At 48.2% G+C, this 20199-nt stretch overlaps 1 protein-coding gene across 1 annotated transcript in view; it reads right to left on the reverse strand.

The window, feature by feature from the left end:
• Positions 1-2273: 2273 nt before the first annotated feature.
• LOC115083798 (zinc finger protein 11-like) overlaps positions 2274-20199 on the reverse strand; it is a 39976-nt gene continuing 22050 nt past the window's right edge. The window contains exons 3-4 of the mRNA XM_029587819.1: positions 16465-16584; positions 2274-6571 (exon numbers count right to left, since the gene is read on the reverse strand). Of these exons, the coding sequence (XP_029443679.1) occupies positions 3279-6571; positions 16465-16584 (3413 nt within the window). The 3' untranslated portion in view covers positions 2274-3278. The remainder of the gene's footprint in view (positions 6572-16464; positions 16585-20199) is intronic.

The following is a 20199-nucleotide window of genomic DNA, read 5'->3' on the forward strand; positions in this document are numbered from 1 at the left end:
TCCCGCAGAATCTCAATTTGTCCGTTTCAGCCGTCTTTTTTTTATGCTTTCCGTGAACCATCGTCCACTGTCCTCTTCTGCAATGATCGTTCCTCTACAGCCAGCCAGCCCAGTCCAAACGCAGGGGTTATGTCCATCGGTCAACAGACGGAAATTTCCTGCGCTCCCTTCCCGTCCAGGCACTCTGCAAAGATTTGGTCCTCCCCAACCCCGCGGTCTTTCTCCTGCGCTCTGCTGAGGCAGCCATCGCTCCCCGCTTTCAATGGGCTTCCCCGCAGGGGTCAAGGGCACACAATGGGGAACCCTTCAAACTCAACACACCAACCTCCACCCAGTCCAAGACTCCTGCCCTACGGCTGCCCTGCTGCCGGTGCCTCCGGGCTCCTCATTCACTGCTCTGATCCTTGGTTTTTGGGTTTTTTTTAACTTTATGGACAGCCCAAAGAAAGTGTCCCCTTTCCTCTTCATCTACTGAGGAAACAGGAGAGAGAAGGAGGGAGAACAGTAGCCCCACACTAGCCCAGTCCTAATACCAGGAACTGAAGTCCCCCTGGCTCAAGCCCTGCTTAACCACAGGAGGGAGAAAATTATTTCATCTCAGGAGCTGCCTTATGAATCGAGGAAGTATTCCCCAGGGCTCTGCTCACCCGAGGGAGGACGTGCCTTTTTATCACACGAGTTGCCCTCTAAAAATGTCTTTCCTCTTAAACCAGCCTAACCGGGGCTTAGACAGAGCACGGGATGAAAACAGCCTAATCGGGGCTGGTGACAGAGAACACTGGCAGGCCGAGGTCAGCATGGATGCATATAAGGGGGTGATGTCAGCAAGTCTGCTGATCTCTGTCTCCATCTGCTGGTCGGAGGGCATAACCCATTCTTCAGGCTTCGTTTGACTGGATGATCAGGAAGCATGTTTTCCGTGCATAAAATGATTTCTGGGCAGAAAGCACTTTTTGTGCTTGTAAATTTTATTTTATGCAAGGAAAACGTGATTATGTGCACATAAACCATGTTTTCTGTGTGCTAAGCCTTTTCTGTGCACACATTTTCTAGTTAGTGTGCATTTTTTAACTCCTGATGCATTAGAACAACATTACCTTACTGATTTGGGAGTTAAAAAATTAAGAATTAGCTTGTGAGTTAAGAAACTACACAGATAGAAATGAATCTCACTCCTAAGCCAGAGTACAATAAATCTGATCTCAGTCTCTCAAACTCACTGCTAATGCCCTTCATAATTCTTGCTTTGTGCAAAAGAAGCTTCCTTCTGGGGTTCATAAGATGTTATATGCATATGCAGCATGTCTAGATGGAGCTGGAAGGCCACTGACTCCCAATACCATTGGGACTATTTCTGGATCTTTCTGTCACATTTCTTGGTCTTGGATTACATCATTTGATACTCGAGGTTCTCCTCTCTCTGTCTCTATGGTGCACAGAATAGTCACTTTGTACTGACTCGTCCGTCAGCAATGCTGTTCTTGTGCTTTTCAGGTTTTGAGCTTTTTGTCTGTTGGCATTCACGGAGCGGGATGCCAGTGGCCAGTGGTAGGTGTCCATATAAAGAGCAGGTAGTAAAATACTGCACAGAGCGGCAGTAGCCACAGAGGCATTCACGGAGCGGGATGCCAGTGGCCAGTGGTAGGTGTCCACCTTCACGGAGCGGAAGGATGGAGGGCTGTCATCTCCCAATTAAATAAATAATAAAAAAACCCAGGGATGGGATCCATCAGTTCTAGAGGACGCATATAAAGAGCAGGTAGTAAAACACTGCATGGAGCGGCAGTAGCCACAGAGGCATTAACGGAGCGGGATGCCAGTGGCCGGTGGTAGGTGTCCACCTTCACAGAGTAGAAGGATGAAGGGCATCCATCTCCCAATTAAAAAAAGAAAAGAAAAAAAGAAAAAAAAACAGGGATGGGTTCATGGGCTTATAGGTATTACCAATTATTAGGCTTTTCAATATTTGATGATAGTTAATGTGACTTTCAAGGCATTCTTCACTTTCGGTGCATGTCCGGCATGACTCCTTGCTTCAATGACAGGGGAAAAGAAAAACTGATACTTCACACATTTCCAGCATTGCCCTCTGCTTCATGGCAGAGAGCTATGCTGCCGCTTACCCAACTAATCAAACTTAATATTTCACTTGGAAGCAGCTCCAGCACTGCTCTCTACATTAATGGTGGGGGTGAAAAGGGAATTAGAACATAAGGTTACTAAGAGCCAAGAGAAACAGTTAAGTATGAGAACAAATGTGTGAAGCTTGCTGGGCAGACTGGATGGACCGGTTGGTCTTCTTCTGCCGTCATTTCTATGTTTCTATGGAATGGGGATGTCCCAGGTGATCACAACTTCTTCATTCTCTCAGGGTTGTGATCCCAGTCCTTTTCTGGTACAGAGATGCTCTCCTGTTTATACAATTCCCAGGGGATGAGCCGAGACACCTTACTACGCCTTTCTGTATCCAGGACTTCTGACATCAACACTTGGCGTCCAGCAGCGAGGTGTGAAACTGTTTCTAGCTCTGGTTTACTGAATCTGCTTTTAGCTGATTTACCTTTTCATTCTGTGCTGGCTGTAACCATCTTCTCTGTAATCCGCTGACCTGTGCTGCGATAATCAATCTCTCCCCTTCAGGTCTAAGCTCCCCTCTCTTTCCCACTCCTGCTAGCACTTTACTCCAGCTCTCCTCTGTATTTCTCTTTCTGCAGCAGCTCTTAAGGGCTCCAGACTGGCATCACTTCCACACTTCTTTTTCTTATTAAAGATCATACAGTTTCCTTTTCCTTATTATTATTCTGCTTTCTTCCAATTTTTGGCATGCTTTATGTACCTCTTGATTTAAATATAGGATTTGTAGCATGAAAACAGCAGGGCATTACCTCCGTTTTGTATTCAGAGGTCCATGGTGTCTCCAAATGGGTTTGTTTTGCACATACCTGGAGAGGAATAAACTTCACTTGTCAGCCGCTTTACAATGAATGCCCTTGTTAGTACTTTAATTGTGCCAAAGAGGTAATAGAACAAGATGCACATGAAACCTCTTCTTAATCAGGCACCCAATATAACTGGGACTATGCATGTATTTTTCTGCCACACTTAATTGGTCTCTGATTACATCCCTTGATACTTAAGGATCAATGTGGATCCTCTGCTGCATTATTGAGTCCGATTTCTGTTTGAAGCTACTATCATACCTAGTAGATGGAAACCATTTCTCCCTTGCATGACTTATGTGGTGCATTGTCAGTTCTGATAGCTGGCAGAAGCTTTTATCACACTCTGTGTATCATTTGATGCTTTTTCAGATCTGATCTCCGTATGAAGCTTTTATCACATTTAGTACATTTATATGGCTTCTCACCTGTATGTATCACTTGATGCTTTTTCTGTTCTGATCTTGTTTTGAAGCTTTTATCACACTCAGTACATGAGTATTTTTTTTCAGTCAGGTGGATCATTTGATGACTTTTCAGGTAAGATTTCTGTGTGAAGCTTTTATTACACTCAGTACATGTGTATGATTTCTCTCTCGTATGGATTCCTTGATGTCTTTTCAGTTCTTGTCTCCTTTTGAAGCTTTTATCACATTCAATACATGTGTATGATTTATCTTTCATGTGGCTCACTTGATGTCTTTTCAGTTCTGATTTCCAATAGAAGCTTTTATCACACTCAGTACATTTATATGGTTTCTCTCCTGTGTGTATAACTTGATGCTTTTTCAGTTCTGCTCTTCTTTTGAAGCTTTTATCACACTCAGTACATTTGTATGGCTTTTCACCCAGGTGGATCATTTGATGCAGTTTTAGGTCAGATTTCAGTCTAAAGCTTTTATCACACTCAGTACATGTGTACGGTTTCTCTCTGGTGTGAATCATTTGATGTCTTTCCAGTTGTGATCTGCAATAGAAGCTTTTATCACATTCAGTACATTTATATGGGTTCTTTCCCTTGTGGATCATTTTATGCTTTTTCAGTTCTGATATACTTATGAAATTTTTATCACACTCATTACATGAGTATGTTTTTTCAGCCATGTGGACCATTTGATGAGTTTTTAGGCACAATTTCTGTATGAAGGTGTTTTCATTCTCAGTACATGTGCATGGCTTCTCTCTCATGTGGCTCACTTGATGCCTTTCCAGTTGTGATTTCCAATAGAAGTTTTTATCACACTCAGGACATTTATATGGATTCTCACCAGAGTGGATCACTTGATGCTTTTTCAGTTCTGATCTCCTTATAAAGCTTTTATCACAGTCAGAACATGAGTATGGTTTTTCAGCCATGTGGATCATTTGATGCATTTTCAGGCAAGATTTCTGTGTGAAGGTTTTTTCACATTCAGTACATGTGTACAGTTTCTCTCCCGTATGGATCACTTGATGTCTTTTCAGTTCGGATCTTCTTTTAAAGCTTTTATCACATTCAGTACACATGTATGGTTTCTCCCCCATGTGTTTCACTTTATGCCTTTCCAGTTTTGATCTCCTTATGAAACTTTTATCACACTCAGTACATGAAAATGGTTTTTTAGTCAGGTGGATCATTTGATGTAGTTTCAAGTTACGGTTTTCTGTGAATTTTTTATCACACTCAGTACATGTATATGGTTTCTCTCCTGTATGGATCACTTGATGCTTTTTCAATTCTGATCTTATTTTATAGCTTTTAGTGCACTCAGTACAGGAGTATGGTTTTTCAGACATGTGGATCATTTGATGAATTTTCAGGTAACATTTGTGTGTGAATCTTTTATCACACTCAGTACATGTATACGGTTTCTGTCCAGTGTGGATCAATTGATGTCTATTCAGTCCTGATCTCCTTTTAAAGCTTTTCTCACACTCAGTACATTTATATGGCTTCTCTTCTGTATGCATCACTTGATGCCTTTTAAGGTCTGATCTCCTTATAAAGCTTTTATCACACTCAGTACATGAGTATGGTTTTTCAGCCAGGTGCATCATCTTATGAATTTTCAGGTAATATTTGTGCGTAAAGGATTTATCACACTCAGTACATGTGTAAGGTTTCTCTCTTGTGTGGATCACTTGATGCCTTTCCAGTTCTGATTTCCAATAGAAGCTTCTATCACACTCAGTACATACATATTTTTTCTCTCCTGTGTGGATCACTTGATGCTTTTTCAGTTGTGATCTCCTTACAAAGCTTTTATCACACTCTGTACATAAGTATGGTCTTACAGCCATGTGGATCATTTGATGAATTTTGAGGCAAGATTTCTGTGTGAAGGTTTTTTCACACTCAGTGCATGTGTATGGTTTCGCTCTCAAGTGGATCACTTGATGTCTTTTCAGTTCTGATCTCCTTTTGAAGCTTTTATCACACTTAGTACATTTGTACGGTCTCTCTGCTATGTGGGCTATTTGATGTATTTTTAGGTGATATCGTGACCTGAAGCATTTATCACACTTAGTACAAGAATATGGTTTCTCACTCATATGGATCACTTGATGCCTTTTCAGTTCTGATCTCGTTTTGAAGCTTTTATCACACACGGTACATGAGTATGGTTTCTCTCCTGTGTGAATCATTTGATGACTTTTCAGTTCTGATCTCGTACAGAAGCTTCTATCACACTCAGTACATGGGTATGGTTTGTCTTCTGTGTGAATCATTTGATGCCTTTTCAGTTGTGATCTTGCACTGAAGCTTTTATGACACTCACTACATGGATATGGTTTCTCTTTCATATGATTCATTTGGTGAGCTTTTAATATTACTTTATTTACAAATCTTTTTCTACATTCACTGTATGAAATGGGTCTCATCCCAGTAAGCACTCTCGGGTGTTTTGTAAGATATTGTTTCAGCCTGAAGCTTTTCCCATATTTAATGCCAGGAAAGGGTCTCTCTCCAGTGTGAATACTCAGGTGTTGTGCGAGAGATTGCTTCCATCTGAAGCTTACTCCACATTTACTACCAGGAAAGACTCTCTCTGAACTCTGAACACTCAGATATTTTATTAGAGATTTCTTGAGCCTCAAGACTTTCTCACATTTAGTAGACTGCAATGGTTTTTCCTCCAGATGCATTCTCTGGTGTTTTTCCAGGTATTTTTTCTGAAGGAATTTTATTCCACACTCAGGACAGGGGAATGATTTATCTTGGTTAGTATGGAATTTCTGGTGCGCTGTGAGCTGCTGTTCCAGATAGAAGCTCTTACCACGGTCTGTGCGTGTGTTTGGTCTCTCTCCTCCATGCAGTCTCTGGTGTGATTTTAGAGATCCCTGATCCATGTAGCAGTTCCCACAATCATTACACACATACTCTTCTCCTATTGTCTGTTTTTCCTGTTGCTCCGTAGTGTGAGGGATATCACAGGTACTTTGCTCATGGGGAGTCACATTCTCAGTGGAGTCTCCTGCTGGGTTTCTTGGACTCTCCTCTGGTTTACATTGATCCCAGCTGTTTCTCTCCCAGTCACAACATGGACAGGTATCCCCTCCCTCTTCCCCTGTTACAGTGTTAGTCACTTCCAGCTGTTTAGTGGGTTCCTCAGGATGCGTCTCCTTGTGTCTTCTCTTCAACTCATTGATCTCTGGATAACAAAATAAAGGACAGACATTACTTGATGTGAGGGAGACTCTCGGTGATAATTGTCAGGGTTTACTCAGCATGGATGCACATGTGAAAGGGAACGGGGTGTAAAGCAGTCACGTCATTCCAGGATGAACTAGATCAGCGTTTCTCAATCGTGTTACATGCCAGGGGCCGGCTAGCTACTTTCCTTAAATGCTGTGGGCCGGTGGTAGGACTGGTGGTAGAAATACACCCTCCCGCACTCACTCTTTAGTGTCATGAGTCAGCCTGGCAGCTGGTCTGTGTCTTTTTAAGGAGGTAACTAGCCAATTTTCTAACTTTCTTTTGAAAATAGTTACTCTTAAAAAGTCCCCTCTTCTCTCCCAACCAGCCAACAGTATCATCCACAGGGAGGAAAAAACCCCCCACTCTCCCTCCCAGCCAGCCACAAGTTCATGATTGGGAAAAAAAACCCTCTCCTTCTCTCTCCCTGCGTAGCTCTATTAAAATTAATTCTCCCTGTGCACCCCCGTGGACCTTTTCATTCCAATTGGGCCCAGCTCCGATCTCTGGGAGAGGAGCAGCCGCAGCTGAATGTTAAAGGCTCGACATGAGACTGCGTCAGCAGCCAATCAGAATTCTCATAAAAAACCCTGCCTCCTTAGACGCCAAGGTAATAAATGATCAGTCCCTGCTTCAATAAATAAAATAAAGTTAAGTAAAAATGCAAAGTACACTGAGGCGCAGTCTCTAGGCAACAACGTCCAGGTAGAAAGGGCGGTGACTGTTTCCTGGCTCCTAGGAATCCGATTTCTTTCACGGACGGCACTCAGAGCAAACCTTCACTCCCTGCTCCCAAGGAGAGATCTCACTGGGACTGATCAACGTAAGTAAGGACCAAGGTTGTGCAAGGCCTTCAAAACTGAGTCCCAAAGGAACTCTGGAGCCAGGGCAGCTCCTTGTGAAGAGGGGAGATGCTCTCGCTGTGAAACTGACGCCAAAAGGAACTCTGGAGCCAGGGCAGCTCCTTGTGAAGAGGGGAGACGCTCTCGCTGTGAAACTGACGCCAAAAGGAACTCTGGAGCCAGGGCAGCTCCTTGTGAAGAGGGGAGACGCTCTCGCTGTGAAACTGACGCCAAAAGGAACTCTGGAGCCAGGGCAGCTCCTTATGAAGAGGGGAGACGCTCTCACTGTGAAACTGAGGCCAAAAGGAACTCTGGAGCCAGGGCAGCTCCTTGTGAAGAGGGGAGACGCTCTCACTGTGAAACTGAGGCCAAAAGGAACTCTGGAGCCAGGGCAGCTCCTTGTGAAGAGGGGAGACGCTCTCGCTGTGAAACTGACCCCAAAAGGAACTCTGGAGCCAGGGCAGCTCCTTATGAAGAGGGGAGACGCTCTCACTGTGATACTGACGCCAAAAGGAACTCTGGAGCCAGGGCAGCTCCTTGTGAAGAGGGGAGACGCTCTCGCTGTGAAACTGACGCCAAAAGGAACTCTGGAGCCAGGGCAGCTCCTTATGAAGAGGGGAGACGCTCTCGCTGTGAAACTGACCCCAAAAGGAACTCTGGAGCCAGGGCAGCTCCTTGTGAAGAGGGGAGACGCTCTCACTGTGAAACTGAGTCCCAAAGGAACTCTGGAGCCAGGGCAGCTCCTTATGAAGAGGGGAGACGCTCTCGCTGTGAAACTGACGCCAAAAGGAACTCTGGAGCCAGGGCAGCTCCTTGTGAAGAGGGGAGACGCTCTCGCTGTGAAACTGACGCCAAAAGGAACTCTGGAGCCAGGGCAGCTCCTTATGAAGAGGGGAGACGCTCTCACTGTGATACTGACGCCAAAAGGAACTCTGGAGCCAGGGCAGCTCCTTGTGAAGAGGGGAGACGCTCTCGCTGTGAAACTGACGCCAAAAGGAACTCTGGAGCCAGGGCAGCTCCTTGTGAAGAGGGGAGACGCTCTCGCTGTGAAACTGACGCCAAAAGGAACTCTGGAGCCAGGGCAGCTCCTTGTGAAGAGGGGAGACGCTCTCGCTGTGAAACTGACGCCAAAAGGAACTCTGGAGCCAGGGCAGCTCCTTGTGAAGAGGGGAGACGCTCTCGCTGTGAAACTGACGCCAAAAGGAACTCTGGAGCCAGGGCAGCTCCTTATGAAGAGGGGAGACGCTCTCGCTGTGAAACTGACGCCAAAAGGAACTCTGGAGCCAGGGCAGCTCCTTGTGAAGAGGGGAGACGCTCTCACTGTGATACTGACGCCAAAAGGAAATCTGGAGCCAGGGAAGCTCCTTATGAAGAGGGGAGACGCTCTCGCTGTGAAACTGAGGCCAAAAGGAACACTGGAGCCAGGGCAGCTCCTTATGAAGAGGGGAGACGCTCTCGCTGTGAAACTGACGCCAAAAGGAACTCTGGAGCCAGGGTAGCTCCTTATGAAGAGGGGAGACGCTCTCACTGTGAAACTGACGCCAAAAGGAACTCTGGAGCCAGGGCAGCTCCTTGTGAAGAGGGGAGACGCTCTCGCTGTGAAACTGACGCCAAAAGGAACTCTGGAGCCAGGGCAGCTCCTTGTGAAGAGGGGAGACGCTCTCGCTGTGAAACTGACGCCAAAAGGAACTCTGGAGCCAGGGCAGCTCCTTGTGAAGAGGGGAGATGCTCTCGCTGTGAAACTGAGGCCAAAAGGAACTCTGGAGCCAGGGCAGCTCCTTGTGAAGAGGGGAGACGCTCTCACTGTGAAACTGACGCCAAAAGGAACTCTGGAGCCAGGGCAGCTCCTTATGAAGAGGGGAGACGCTCTCGCTGTGAAACTGAGGCCAAAAGGAACTCTGGAGCCAGGGCAGCTCCTTATGAAGAGGGGAGACGCTCTCGCTGTGAAACTGACCCCAAAAGGAACTCTGGAGCCAGGGCAGCTCCTTGTGAAGAGGGGAGACGCTCTCGCTGTGAAACTGACCCCAAAAGGAACTCTGGAGCCAGGGAAGCTCCTTATGAAGAGGGGCAAAAGGAACTCTGGAGCCAGGGCAACTCCTTGTGAAGAGGGGAGACGCTCTCGCTGTGAAACTGACGCCAAAAGGAACTCTGGAGCCAGGGCAGCTACTTGTGAAGAGGGGAGACGCTCTCGCTGTGAAACTGACGCCAAAAGGAACTCTGGAGCCAGGGCAGCTCCTTATGAAGAGGGGAGACGCTCTCGCTGTGAAACTGACGCCAAAAGGAACTCTGGAGCCAGGGCAACTCCTTGTGAAGAGGGGAGACGCTCTCGCTGTGAAACTGAGGCCAAAAGGAACTCTGGAGCCAGGGCAGCTCCTTGTGAAGCGGGGAGACGCTCTCACTGTGAAACTGAGGCCAAAAGGAACTCTGGAGCCAGGGCAGCTCCTTGTGAAGAGGGGAGACGCTCTCACTGTGAAACTGAGGCCAAAAGGAACTCTGGAGCCAGGGCAGCTCCTTATGAAGAGGGGAGACGCTCTCGCTGTGAAACTGAGGCCAAAAGGAACTCTGGAGCCAGGGCAGCTCCTTGTGAAGAGGGGAGACGCTCTCGCTGTGAAACTGAGGCCAAAAGGAACTCTGGAGCCAGGGCAGCTCCTTATGAAGAGGGGAGACGCTCTCGCTGTGAAACTGAGGCCAAAAGGAACTCTGGAGCCAGGGCAGCTCCTTGTGAAGAGGGGAGATGCTCTCGCTGTGAAACTGAGGCCAAAAGGAACTCTGGAGCCAGGGCAGCTCCTTATGAAGAGGGGAGACGCTCTCGCTGTGAAACTGAGGCCAAAAGGAACTCTGGAGCCAGGGCAGCTCCTTATGAAGAGGGGAGACGCTCTCGCTGTGAAACTGACGCCAAAAGGAACTCTGGAGCCAGGGAAGCTCCTTATGAAGAGGGGAGACGCTCTCCCTGTGAAACTGACGCCAAAAGGAACTCTGGAGCCAGGGAAGCTCCTTATGAAGAGGGGAGACGCTCTCACTGTGAAACTGAGGCCAAAAGGAACTCTGGAGCCAGGGCAGCTCCTTATGAAGAGGGGAGACGCTCTCACTGTGAAACTGACGCTAAAAGGAACTCTGGAGCCAGGGCAACTCCTTGTGAAGAGGGGAGACGCTCTCACTGTGAAACTGAGGCCAAAAGGAACTCTGGAGCCAGGGCAGCTCCTTGTGAAGAGGGGAGACGCTCTCGCTGTGAAACTGACGCCAAAAGGAACTCTAGAGCCAGGGCAGCTCCTTGTGAAGAGGGGAGACGCTCTCGCTGTGAAACTGAGGCCAAAAGGAACTCTGGAGCCAGGGCAGCTCCTTGTGAAGAGGGGAGACGCTCTCGCTGTGATACTGACGCCAAAAGGAACTCTGGAGCCAGGGCAGCTCCTTATGAAGAGGGGAGACGCTCTCGCTGTGAAACTGAGGCCAAAAGGAACTCTGGAGCCAGGGCAGCTCCTTGTGAAGAGGGGGAGACGCTCTCACTGTGATACTGACGCCAAAAGGAACTCTGGAGCCAGGGCAGCTCCTTGTGAAGAGGGGAGACGCTCTCACTGTGAAACTGAGGCCAAAAGGAACTCTGGAGCCAGGGCAGCTCCTTGTGAAGAGGGGAGACGCTCTCACTGTGAAACTGACGCCAAAAGGAACTCTGGAGCCAGGGCAGCTCCTTGTGAAGAGGGGAGACGCTCTCACTGTGAAACTGAGGCCAAAAGGAACTCTGGAGCCAGGGCAGCTCCTTGTGAAGAGGGGAGACGCTCTCACTGTGAAACTGACCCCAAAAGGAACTCTGGAGCCAGGGCAGCTCCTTGTGAAGAGGGGAGATGCTCTCACTGTGATACTGACGCCAAAAGGAACTCTGGAGCCAGGGCAGCTCCTTGTGAAGAGGGGAGACGCTCTCGCTGTGAAACTGACGCCAAAAGGAACTCTGGAGCCAGGGAAGCTCCTTATGAAGAGGGGAGACGCTCTCACTGTGAAACTGACGCCAAAAGGAACTCTGGAGCCAGGGCAGCTCCTTGTGAAGAGGGGAGACGCTCTCGCTGTGAAACTGATGCCAAAAGGAACTCTGGAGCCAGGGCAGCTCCTTGTGAAGAGGGGAGACGCTCTCGCTGTGAAACTGACGCCAAAAGGAATTCTGGAGCCAGGGCAGCTCCTTGTGAAGAGGGGAGATGCTCTCACTGTGAAACTGAGGCCAAAAGGAACTCTGGAGCCAGGGCAGCTCCTTGTGAAGAGGGGAGACGCTCTCACTGTGAAACTGACGCCAAAAGGAACTCTGGAGCCAGGGCAGCTCCTTGTGAAGAGGGGAGACGCTCTCACTGTGAAACTGAGGCCAAAAGGAACTCTGGAGCCAGGGCAGCTCCTTGTGAAGAGGGGAGACGCTCTCGCTGTGAAACTGACGCCAAAAGGAATTCTGGAGCCAGGGCAGCTCCTTGTGAAGAGGGGAGACGCTCTCACTGTGAAACTGAGGCCAAAAGGAACTCTGGAGCCAGGGCAGCTCCTTGTGAAGAGGGGAGACGCTCTCACTGTGAAACTGAGGCCAAAAGGAACTCTGGAGCCAGGGCAGCTCCTTGTGAAGAGGGGAGACGCTCTCACTGTGATACTGACGCCAAAAGGAACTCTGGAGCCAGGGCAGCTCCTTGTGAACAGGGGAGACGCTCTCGCTGTGAAACTGATGCCAAAAGGAACTCTGGAGCCAGGGAAGCTCCTTATGAAGAGGGGAGACGCTCTCGCTGTGAAACTGACGCCAAAAGGAACTCTGGAGCCAGGGCAGCTCCTTGTGAAGAGGGGAGACGCTCTCGCTGTGAAACTGAGGCCAAAAGGAACTCTGGAGCCAAAGCAGCTCCTTGTGAAGAGGGGAGACGCTCTCACTGTGAAACTGACGCCAAAAGGAACTCTGGAGCCAGGGCAGCTCCTTGTGAAGAGGGGAGACGCTCTCGCTGTGAAACTGACCCCAAAAGGAACTCTGGAGCCAGGGCAGCTCCTTATGAAGAGGGGAGACGCTCTCACTGTGAAACTGACCCCAAAAGGAACTCTGGAGCCAGGGAAGCTCCTTATGAAGAGGGGAGACGCTCTCGCTGTGAAACTGACCCCAAAAGGCCCCAAGATATATATTTATAATGATTTAGCAGCAGTTACTCTGCGCAAATGTTATGAACTGCGGGCAGCAACCACAGCCTTACAGGAACACAACACACGGTACGGATGGACATTTCCTTTTGGCCTCATGTTTACCATTGATGGTACCACATACAGAGTTAAAAATCTGGCAGAGGCAAAAGAAGCCTTCACTAAAACAAATCTACCACTCTCCTGTGCGCGCGATTCACTATTCAAATTACGCCCGGCGGTAAAAACAGACAAAAGGAGGCGCTAGGGACACTAGCACCTCCTTTTGTCCAAAAAGAGACGCTAGGGACACTAGCGTGTCCCTAGCGTCTCTTTTTGGACAGGAGCAGCGGCTGTCAGCGGGTTTGACAGCCGACGCTCAATTTTGCCGGCGTCGATTCTGGAGCCCGCTGACAGCCACGTGCTCGGAAACTGGCAAAATTGAGCGTCTGGTTTTCGCCTCGTGAGCCGCGGGACGACTTCAAATTTTTATTTTTATTTTTTTACTTTTGGTAACTTTCGGGACCTCCGACTTAATATTGCCATGATATTAAGTCGGAGGGTGCACAGAAAAGCAGTTTTTACTGCTTTTCTGTGCACCTTCCCGGTGCCTGAAGAAATTAGCGCCTACCTTTGGGTAGGCGCTAATTTCTGAAAGCAAAATGTGCGGCTTGGCTGCAGATTTTACTTACTGAATCGCGTGGGAATAACTAATAGGGCCATCAACATTCATTTGCATGTTGCAGGCGCTATTAGGTTGGGGGGGTTGGACATGCGTTTTCGGCCCCTTACTGAGTAAGGGGTAAAGCTAGCGCGTTGAAAACGCGCTTCCAATAGAGGGTTGCCAGAGCGCACTGTACTGTATCAGCCCGTTAGTGAATAGGGATCAAGTTGGATTTATACCACAGAGAATGGCAGCGGAGAATGTGCGCCAAGTCACTGATATTCTACGGTGGGCTAAAAAAGAAAACGTACCACTTGTGCTGTTAGCTATCGACGCTGAAAAAGCATTCGACTCAGTCCACTGGGATTTTTTATTTGCCACTTTGGAAAAGCTGAGATTTGGTGCGATGTTTCTCCAATGGGTAAAAAGTCTTTATCAGGATCTGGCAGCTCGGATTAAGGTTAATGGGGGGCACGGTGACCCATTTCCAGTTCAAAGAGGGATGAGACAGGGGCTGCCCGCTGTCCCCTCTATTATCTGCCCTTTTTCTGGAGCCTTTCGCTACGAAGGTCAGGGACTCTGATCAGATTGAGGGGATACGGCTGGGTAACTCTACATCTAAAAATCTCCCTCTTTGCAGACGACATTTTACTGCCTATCCCAAACCCCGAGGCATCCCTCCAAGGTGCAACCGCCGAGATGCAGGCTCTCAGCGCAGGATCCGGTTTCAGGATTAACTTGGATACATCTGAACTTCTCAATATATCCGCTGGCCAGGCAGTGGTACAGGAGCTGAGACACAATACCCCTTCAAATTAGCCTCAAATTCAATGAAACATCTCGGTGTGCACATCGGACCGGAGGCGAGTGATCTCTTTCAGCTTAACAACAAGCCATTGGCTTCAGGCCCATCCAGAGGGACATTCAAAAGTGGGAGAGGGAACAGTTTTGCTGGTTTGGATGCATTGCCATGGTAAAGATGAACGTGCTGCCCAGGCTCCTGTATTTGTTCCTCACTTTACCGGCTTTCTTAAGCTCCGCTGTACTGCATTTGTGGCAAAAAAAAAATTCCATTTGATTTCATCTGGCGCAGGCGCCCCCCTCAGGCTATCTCGGCGCTTGCTATACCAACCAAGGGATGGAGGGGGGGGGGGGCTGGGTGTACCGAACCTGGAACGGGTAACCACGCCTCAGCGCAACTCGCAGCGATTCCAGATGTGCCCAGACAGGCGTCAGCGAAGCATTGGGGGACTTTGGAGGAACAGCTGCCTTGGTGTGGCAACCTCGCAGCGCCCGGCTGTCAACGAGCAGATTGCCCATTGCCGCTGGCCACCGCTGTGAAACGACGGCCCAAATGGAAAATTCGACCAGTGGGCAGCAGGGGCACATTTCGATTCCGCACGCCTCTTTTATCGCACCCGATTCCCAGCTGCTTACCCTTAACCAGACTTTTAGGGAGCGGCACAATAAAGGTATAACAAAGACAGAGCAGGTTATCAGCAGGGGGGTCTGTAATGCCGTGGAAAGAGATGCAACCAATTCATCAATTGTCATCCTTGCAGGTTCCCAAATTATACATTTTTTTGAGAACACCCGACATTGTATCCTCCCTAAGACAAGGGGAAAACACTATTTGCGCTTCTGTGTGAGGATAGAGATAAAAAAAAAAAAAAAAGGGGGGCATGGTATCCAAACGTTATGCTAGGCTGTTGAGCCCTGAGATGCATCAACCTCCGCCCACTGCTGGGTGGGAAAAAGATCTGGGACTCCCCGTAAGGGCAGAGGACGGGGCGCAGATGTCCATGCCGGCACGGAAATGTCCGACCTCTGCTGCGCTGCCAGAGAATTGCTATAAAGTGATCACAGGCTGGTACATAACGCCACACGCCTTGCATCGCAGATACCCTCAAGTCAGTGAACTATTGCTGGCGTAAGTGTGGGCACGTTGGCTCGCTTTCTCACATGTGATCATGTGCATAATCTTTGGAAAAAACAAGTTTTTATTGCACCCAGCTTGGCCATTGCAAAGTGTTGGAAACAGACCGACATCCCAACCCTGAGTGTCGTACCACAAAAAAAGGTCATCGCTTTTGCAGGATGGCTGCAGTGACGGTGGAACTACATCACATGACATCTCTGTTCAGGGCAATATGGACACCACATCTGCAATGGGAGAAAGCGGCTGCCATACAGGAGTGTCACATGTACTTTGGGACCGGATTGCGTGGTTTATATATATATATATATATATACTTACTCTCTTTCTGACACTTACCCAATAGGGACGATCAGAGTTCTTTCTATAAATGCGACTCAGTGAGCTCATGGGGGGATGGGGGACCAGGGGGGGGGGGGGGATTTCAATATTGTTATTATTATTGTTCAGTATTCGTGCTATGGTTTGTTTCCATACCAACATTTTACATTGATTTGTTTGCTAATGTTTAAACCAATAAAAATTATAAATTAAAAAAAACAAAACAAACCAGTAAGGGAGGAGAAGCTGGCAGATAAGGTGGAGGGGGTGGGGAGAGGAGGGAAGGAGAAGGAGAAGGAAGGATCCCATCAGTCCTCAACTGAGGGAGGGAGCACCAAGCCGTCTCCTCAGGAGCCAGGAGCTTCAACCTTTTTTTTTTTTTTTTTTTAATTGGTACCACCAAGGACCTTGCTCAACTCAGGGACAGAGACAAATTTGTCAGTTCTGAAGCCTCCAGCAATTCATTTCCTGCTTCAGCTTAACAAGCCATTACCCACAGCACAGGATGCACGTCCACCATCTGCTGGAGACAGAGAATACCGGCAGCACAGGAGTGTACATGAAGTGACATCAGCGAGCCTGTAATCTCTGTCTCCATCTGCTGGCTGGCATGGAAAACTCATTTGTATGGTCTGGCCTGACTGGATGAAGAAGAAACAAAGTTTTATGCACATAAATTGTGTTATAAAATTGTCAGGGGAACAGCTCATGTAGAAGTTTGGATTTTGCACTTACTTTTAAGCACAGAGAAAAAATGATCTGGGGACAGATCATATTAGGTAAATCACATACTCTACTCCTTTTGGTATCTGAATATGAATAAATGACCCAGACACAGCCAATGCCTGTCACGGAAACCCTGTGAGTGATTACAGAGATCTGCAGAGGAGCTTGTGAAGGGGTCTCTGCACTTCCACTCTCCAGCTCAGCAGTTTTACCCCGGTCCCTCTTATTCCCGCACTCACCTGAGCAGCTGCTTCTCCCAGTTCCTCCTTCCTCTGATCCCGGCTCATCCCTGACGTACGGCTCTTCCCCTCGTTCAATGTGGGAGATAATCTCAGGGGTGGTGGTCGGGGAGCCTGTTCCTGAGGTAAGAAAGCCGCATTAGGTTTCTCACAGTCACTCGGAAAAATATTATTGGTTAATTTATGGAGAAGGCTTGCAATGAACTAAAATATGAAGAAGGGAAAGATGGGCTGCACCAGTGTACAAGAATGGAGCATTTCCTATAGAAAAAGGCTCTGGGCACAGAGATAGGAGGAGGGAGACTCAAGAGGAATCAGGAGGAAATATTTCTTTACTGAGAGGGCAGGGAAGGCCTGAGAGAGCCGACCAGAGGTAGAAGAAAGCACAAGAGTGACAGAAATTGAGCAGGTTAGGGGCAGATACTGAGGGGACTGGTGAGGGAGACCAGAGTCAGGCAGGGTCAGGGGTGACGGTGATAGTGTGGAGGTCCTAAACTGAAAAAAGCTGCTGTGTAAGTATCTCAAGAACATTTATCTCTTTTAATCTGCAAACAAAGAGGAAACACAGTAAGCGTCTGTGCCTCCAGCTCGGGACACGTATGAAGAGAGTTCACTGTACACAGGAAGCCTAACTCCCAAACCTCTCCGTGGTACAGCCTGTGTGTCCTTAAGACGACGCGTGGAGATTAATGTCAGTATTGCACAGAAGTGTAAACAGCACATACTTCTGCTCCAGAAGCAAGCAAGCTTACATTTCAGAACGTGCAAATATTTCCAGTGCAAGAGCATGCAGACCTTCTCTCTCCTACGAACACGCGCGTGTATTATTTACCCGTGAAACAACTCAGGCGCTGCATGGGTAAACACCCAGAATTAAATGCGGAGGCCGGGATATTTTAACGCGGGCGCGTGTACCGGTTTGAAAATACTTGGAATCACCGGTTCCACAACACCTGCACCAGTTCACCCAAACCCTCTAACACTTCACCCAGATCTCCCAGCCAGTAACCGCCGGCAACAGACAATTCGGATCTCACGTGCAGGCGTCAGCAGGGTAAAAGCGCAGGCAATGTGTACAAAATGGCAACTTCTCAGCTCTTTCATCCCCCAGTAAAATGGAGACAGGAAACCAAAAACCACACGCGTACTCTCGACGTTTACAAAACAGCCTGTGCCCACGTGCGTGCTACTTCCACGTGTCCCAGCTATTTCTACATGAAATTCCCTCCGAACGTGCAGAGCCAGATTTCCAGCCTCTCCGCCTCACAGAAATCCTACCGGGGTGAGGGTTCCCTGGAGTCTCTGAGCTCGCACCTGACGAAGGGGCCTGTGGGGGTCTCAAGAGCTCTCGCACCAACTTCATCTGTGGAAGATTCTCGTTTTGTACTTTAAAGTTTATTCACACACTACAGTGGTACAATAGTAAAGGCGCAAATCTTTCAAACTGCCCAAGATGGAACAGAATAAAAGTAACAAAGCAATATAAAGCAATACACACCCTGCCACTCGTTCCTCCCCCTCCAGTCCTGGGACCGATGCCTCGTCGAGCACTAAACAACATATAAATATAACCTTACATAGTCTAACCGATGGAAAAGAGATAGATAAAGCCGTACTGATTCACGAGGAATTAGGCTGTGACCAGTTCATACAAGGCTGCCATTCGCTATTAAACTTCTCAAGTGAATTCTGGCGTATCGCAGTCAATTTTCCCTGAAAAAAAAATCTTATGAAGGCGTTGATGAACCTGCAGAAGTGAAGGGAGCTCCGGTTGTTTCCAATGTGCCACCGAGGACACTCCTGCCTCAAGGAATATTTGCAAAATTAAAATCTGGAGAGATGTAGGCCCATTTGGTATTGGAATACTTAACAGAAAACATTCAGGGTCTTTTGGGTATCCGGACCTTCACTATTTATTAGATTAAAAACAATCATATCCCAAAACTTCTGGATCTGGGGACAAGCCCACCAGATATGAAACAAGGAGCCCTCTCCCTCACGTAACTGCCATCAGATTTAAGATGGGGGTAAATTTTATGAAGTCTTTCTGGTTTCAAGTATTGTATGGAGACCCCAAATTCTTACCAACTGTAGATGTGGCTAAGATGGATTCTCGGCCGTTGGCAAAATGGACATTGGCCTGTTTGCATCCGGCCGCAGAGAGCAAGAGATGAGAGACTTTTCTAGTCAAGATGTGAATGCGCGCAGCTTATCCGATTCACAGAGCCGCGCCAACCACGAAGACTCTCCAAGCGCAGAGAAAACATAAGGACACCGGGTGCTGTGTGTCTGTGAAAGAGAGAACATCCCTGAGCCCCCGGTTTACAGGACTCAGGCTAATCAGGGCCGGACGCTGCCAGCTGCTTAGTCCCAGCCTGGCCTGAAGCTGAACCAGGAGAAGGAGACAAAGAATACTTGAAGCACTCGAGAGATGAGCCAATCAGACTTTTAATTGTGCATTCACCTTAGTATGCATTAACTCACACAATAATATAGAGTAACATAGTAATAACGGCAGGAAAAAGACCAAATGGTCCACCCATTTTCTTATGGTAGAAACTGCCGCTCCGTCCAGGTTACCCCAATGCTTTCCGTTAGGAGTAATAATCTCGCTCCATGCAGGTTACCCCTAGGTTTCTGTTAAGGGTAGTAAATGACGCTCCATCCAGGTTACTTCCATGTGTTCTGCTAAGGGTCTGGGATTCCACTTAACAGCAGGTTACCCCATGTTTCTGTCAAGGGTAGTAACTGCCGCTCCGTGCATGTTACCCCATGTTTCTGTTAAGGGTAGTAACTGCTGCTCCATGCAGGTTACTCCCATGTTTCTGTTAAGGGTAGTAACTGCCGCTCCGTGCAGGTTACTCCCATGTTTCTGTTAAGGGTAGTAACTGCCACTCCGTGCAGGTTACCCCCACGTTTCTGTCAAGGGTAGTAACTGCCGCTCCATGCAGGTTACTCCCATGTTTCTGTTAAGGGTAGTAACTGCCGCTCCGTGCAGGTTACCCCCATGTTTCTGTCAAGGGTAGTAACTGCCGCTCCATGCAGGTTACTCCCATGTTTCTGTTAAGGGTAGTAACTGCCGCTCCGTGCAGGTTACCCCCATGTTTCTGTCAAGGGTAGTAACTGCCGCTCCATGCAGGTTACTCCCATGTTTCTGTTAAGGGTAGTAACTGCCGCTCCATGCAGGTTACCCATGTTTCTGTCAAGGGTAGTAACTGCCGCTCCATGCAGGTTACTCCCATGTTTCTGTTAAGGGTAGTAACTGCCGCTCCATGCAGGTTACCCCCACGTTTCTGTCAAGGGTAGTAACTGCCGCTCCATGCAGGTTACCCCATGTTTCTGTCAAGGGTAGTAACTGCCGCTCCATGCAGGTTACTCCCATGTTTCTGTCAAGGGTAGTAACTGCCGCTCCATGCAGGTTACCCCCATGTTTCTGTCAAGGGTAGTAACTGCCGCTCCATGCAGGTTACCTCTATGCATTCTGGTAAGGGTAGTAACTGCCGCTCCATGCAGGTTACTCCCATGTTTCTGTTAAGGGTAGTAACTGCCGCTCCATTCAGGTTACTCCCATGTTTCTGTTAAGGGTAGTAACTGCCGCTCCATGCAGGTTACTCCCACGTTTCTGTTAAGGGTAGTAACTGCTGCTCCATCCAGGTTACTCCCATGTTTCTGTCAAGGGTAGTAACTGCCGCTCCATGCAGGTTACCCCCATGTTTCTGTCAAGGGTAGTAACTG

Source organism: Rhinatrema bivittatum, chromosome 2 (genome assembly GCF_901001135.1).
Source record: "Rhinatrema bivittatum chromosome 2, aRhiBiv1.1, whole genome shotgun sequence".
Taxonomy (NCBI): domain Eukaryota; kingdom Metazoa; phylum Chordata; class Amphibia; order Gymnophiona; family Rhinatrematidae; genus Rhinatrema; species Rhinatrema bivittatum.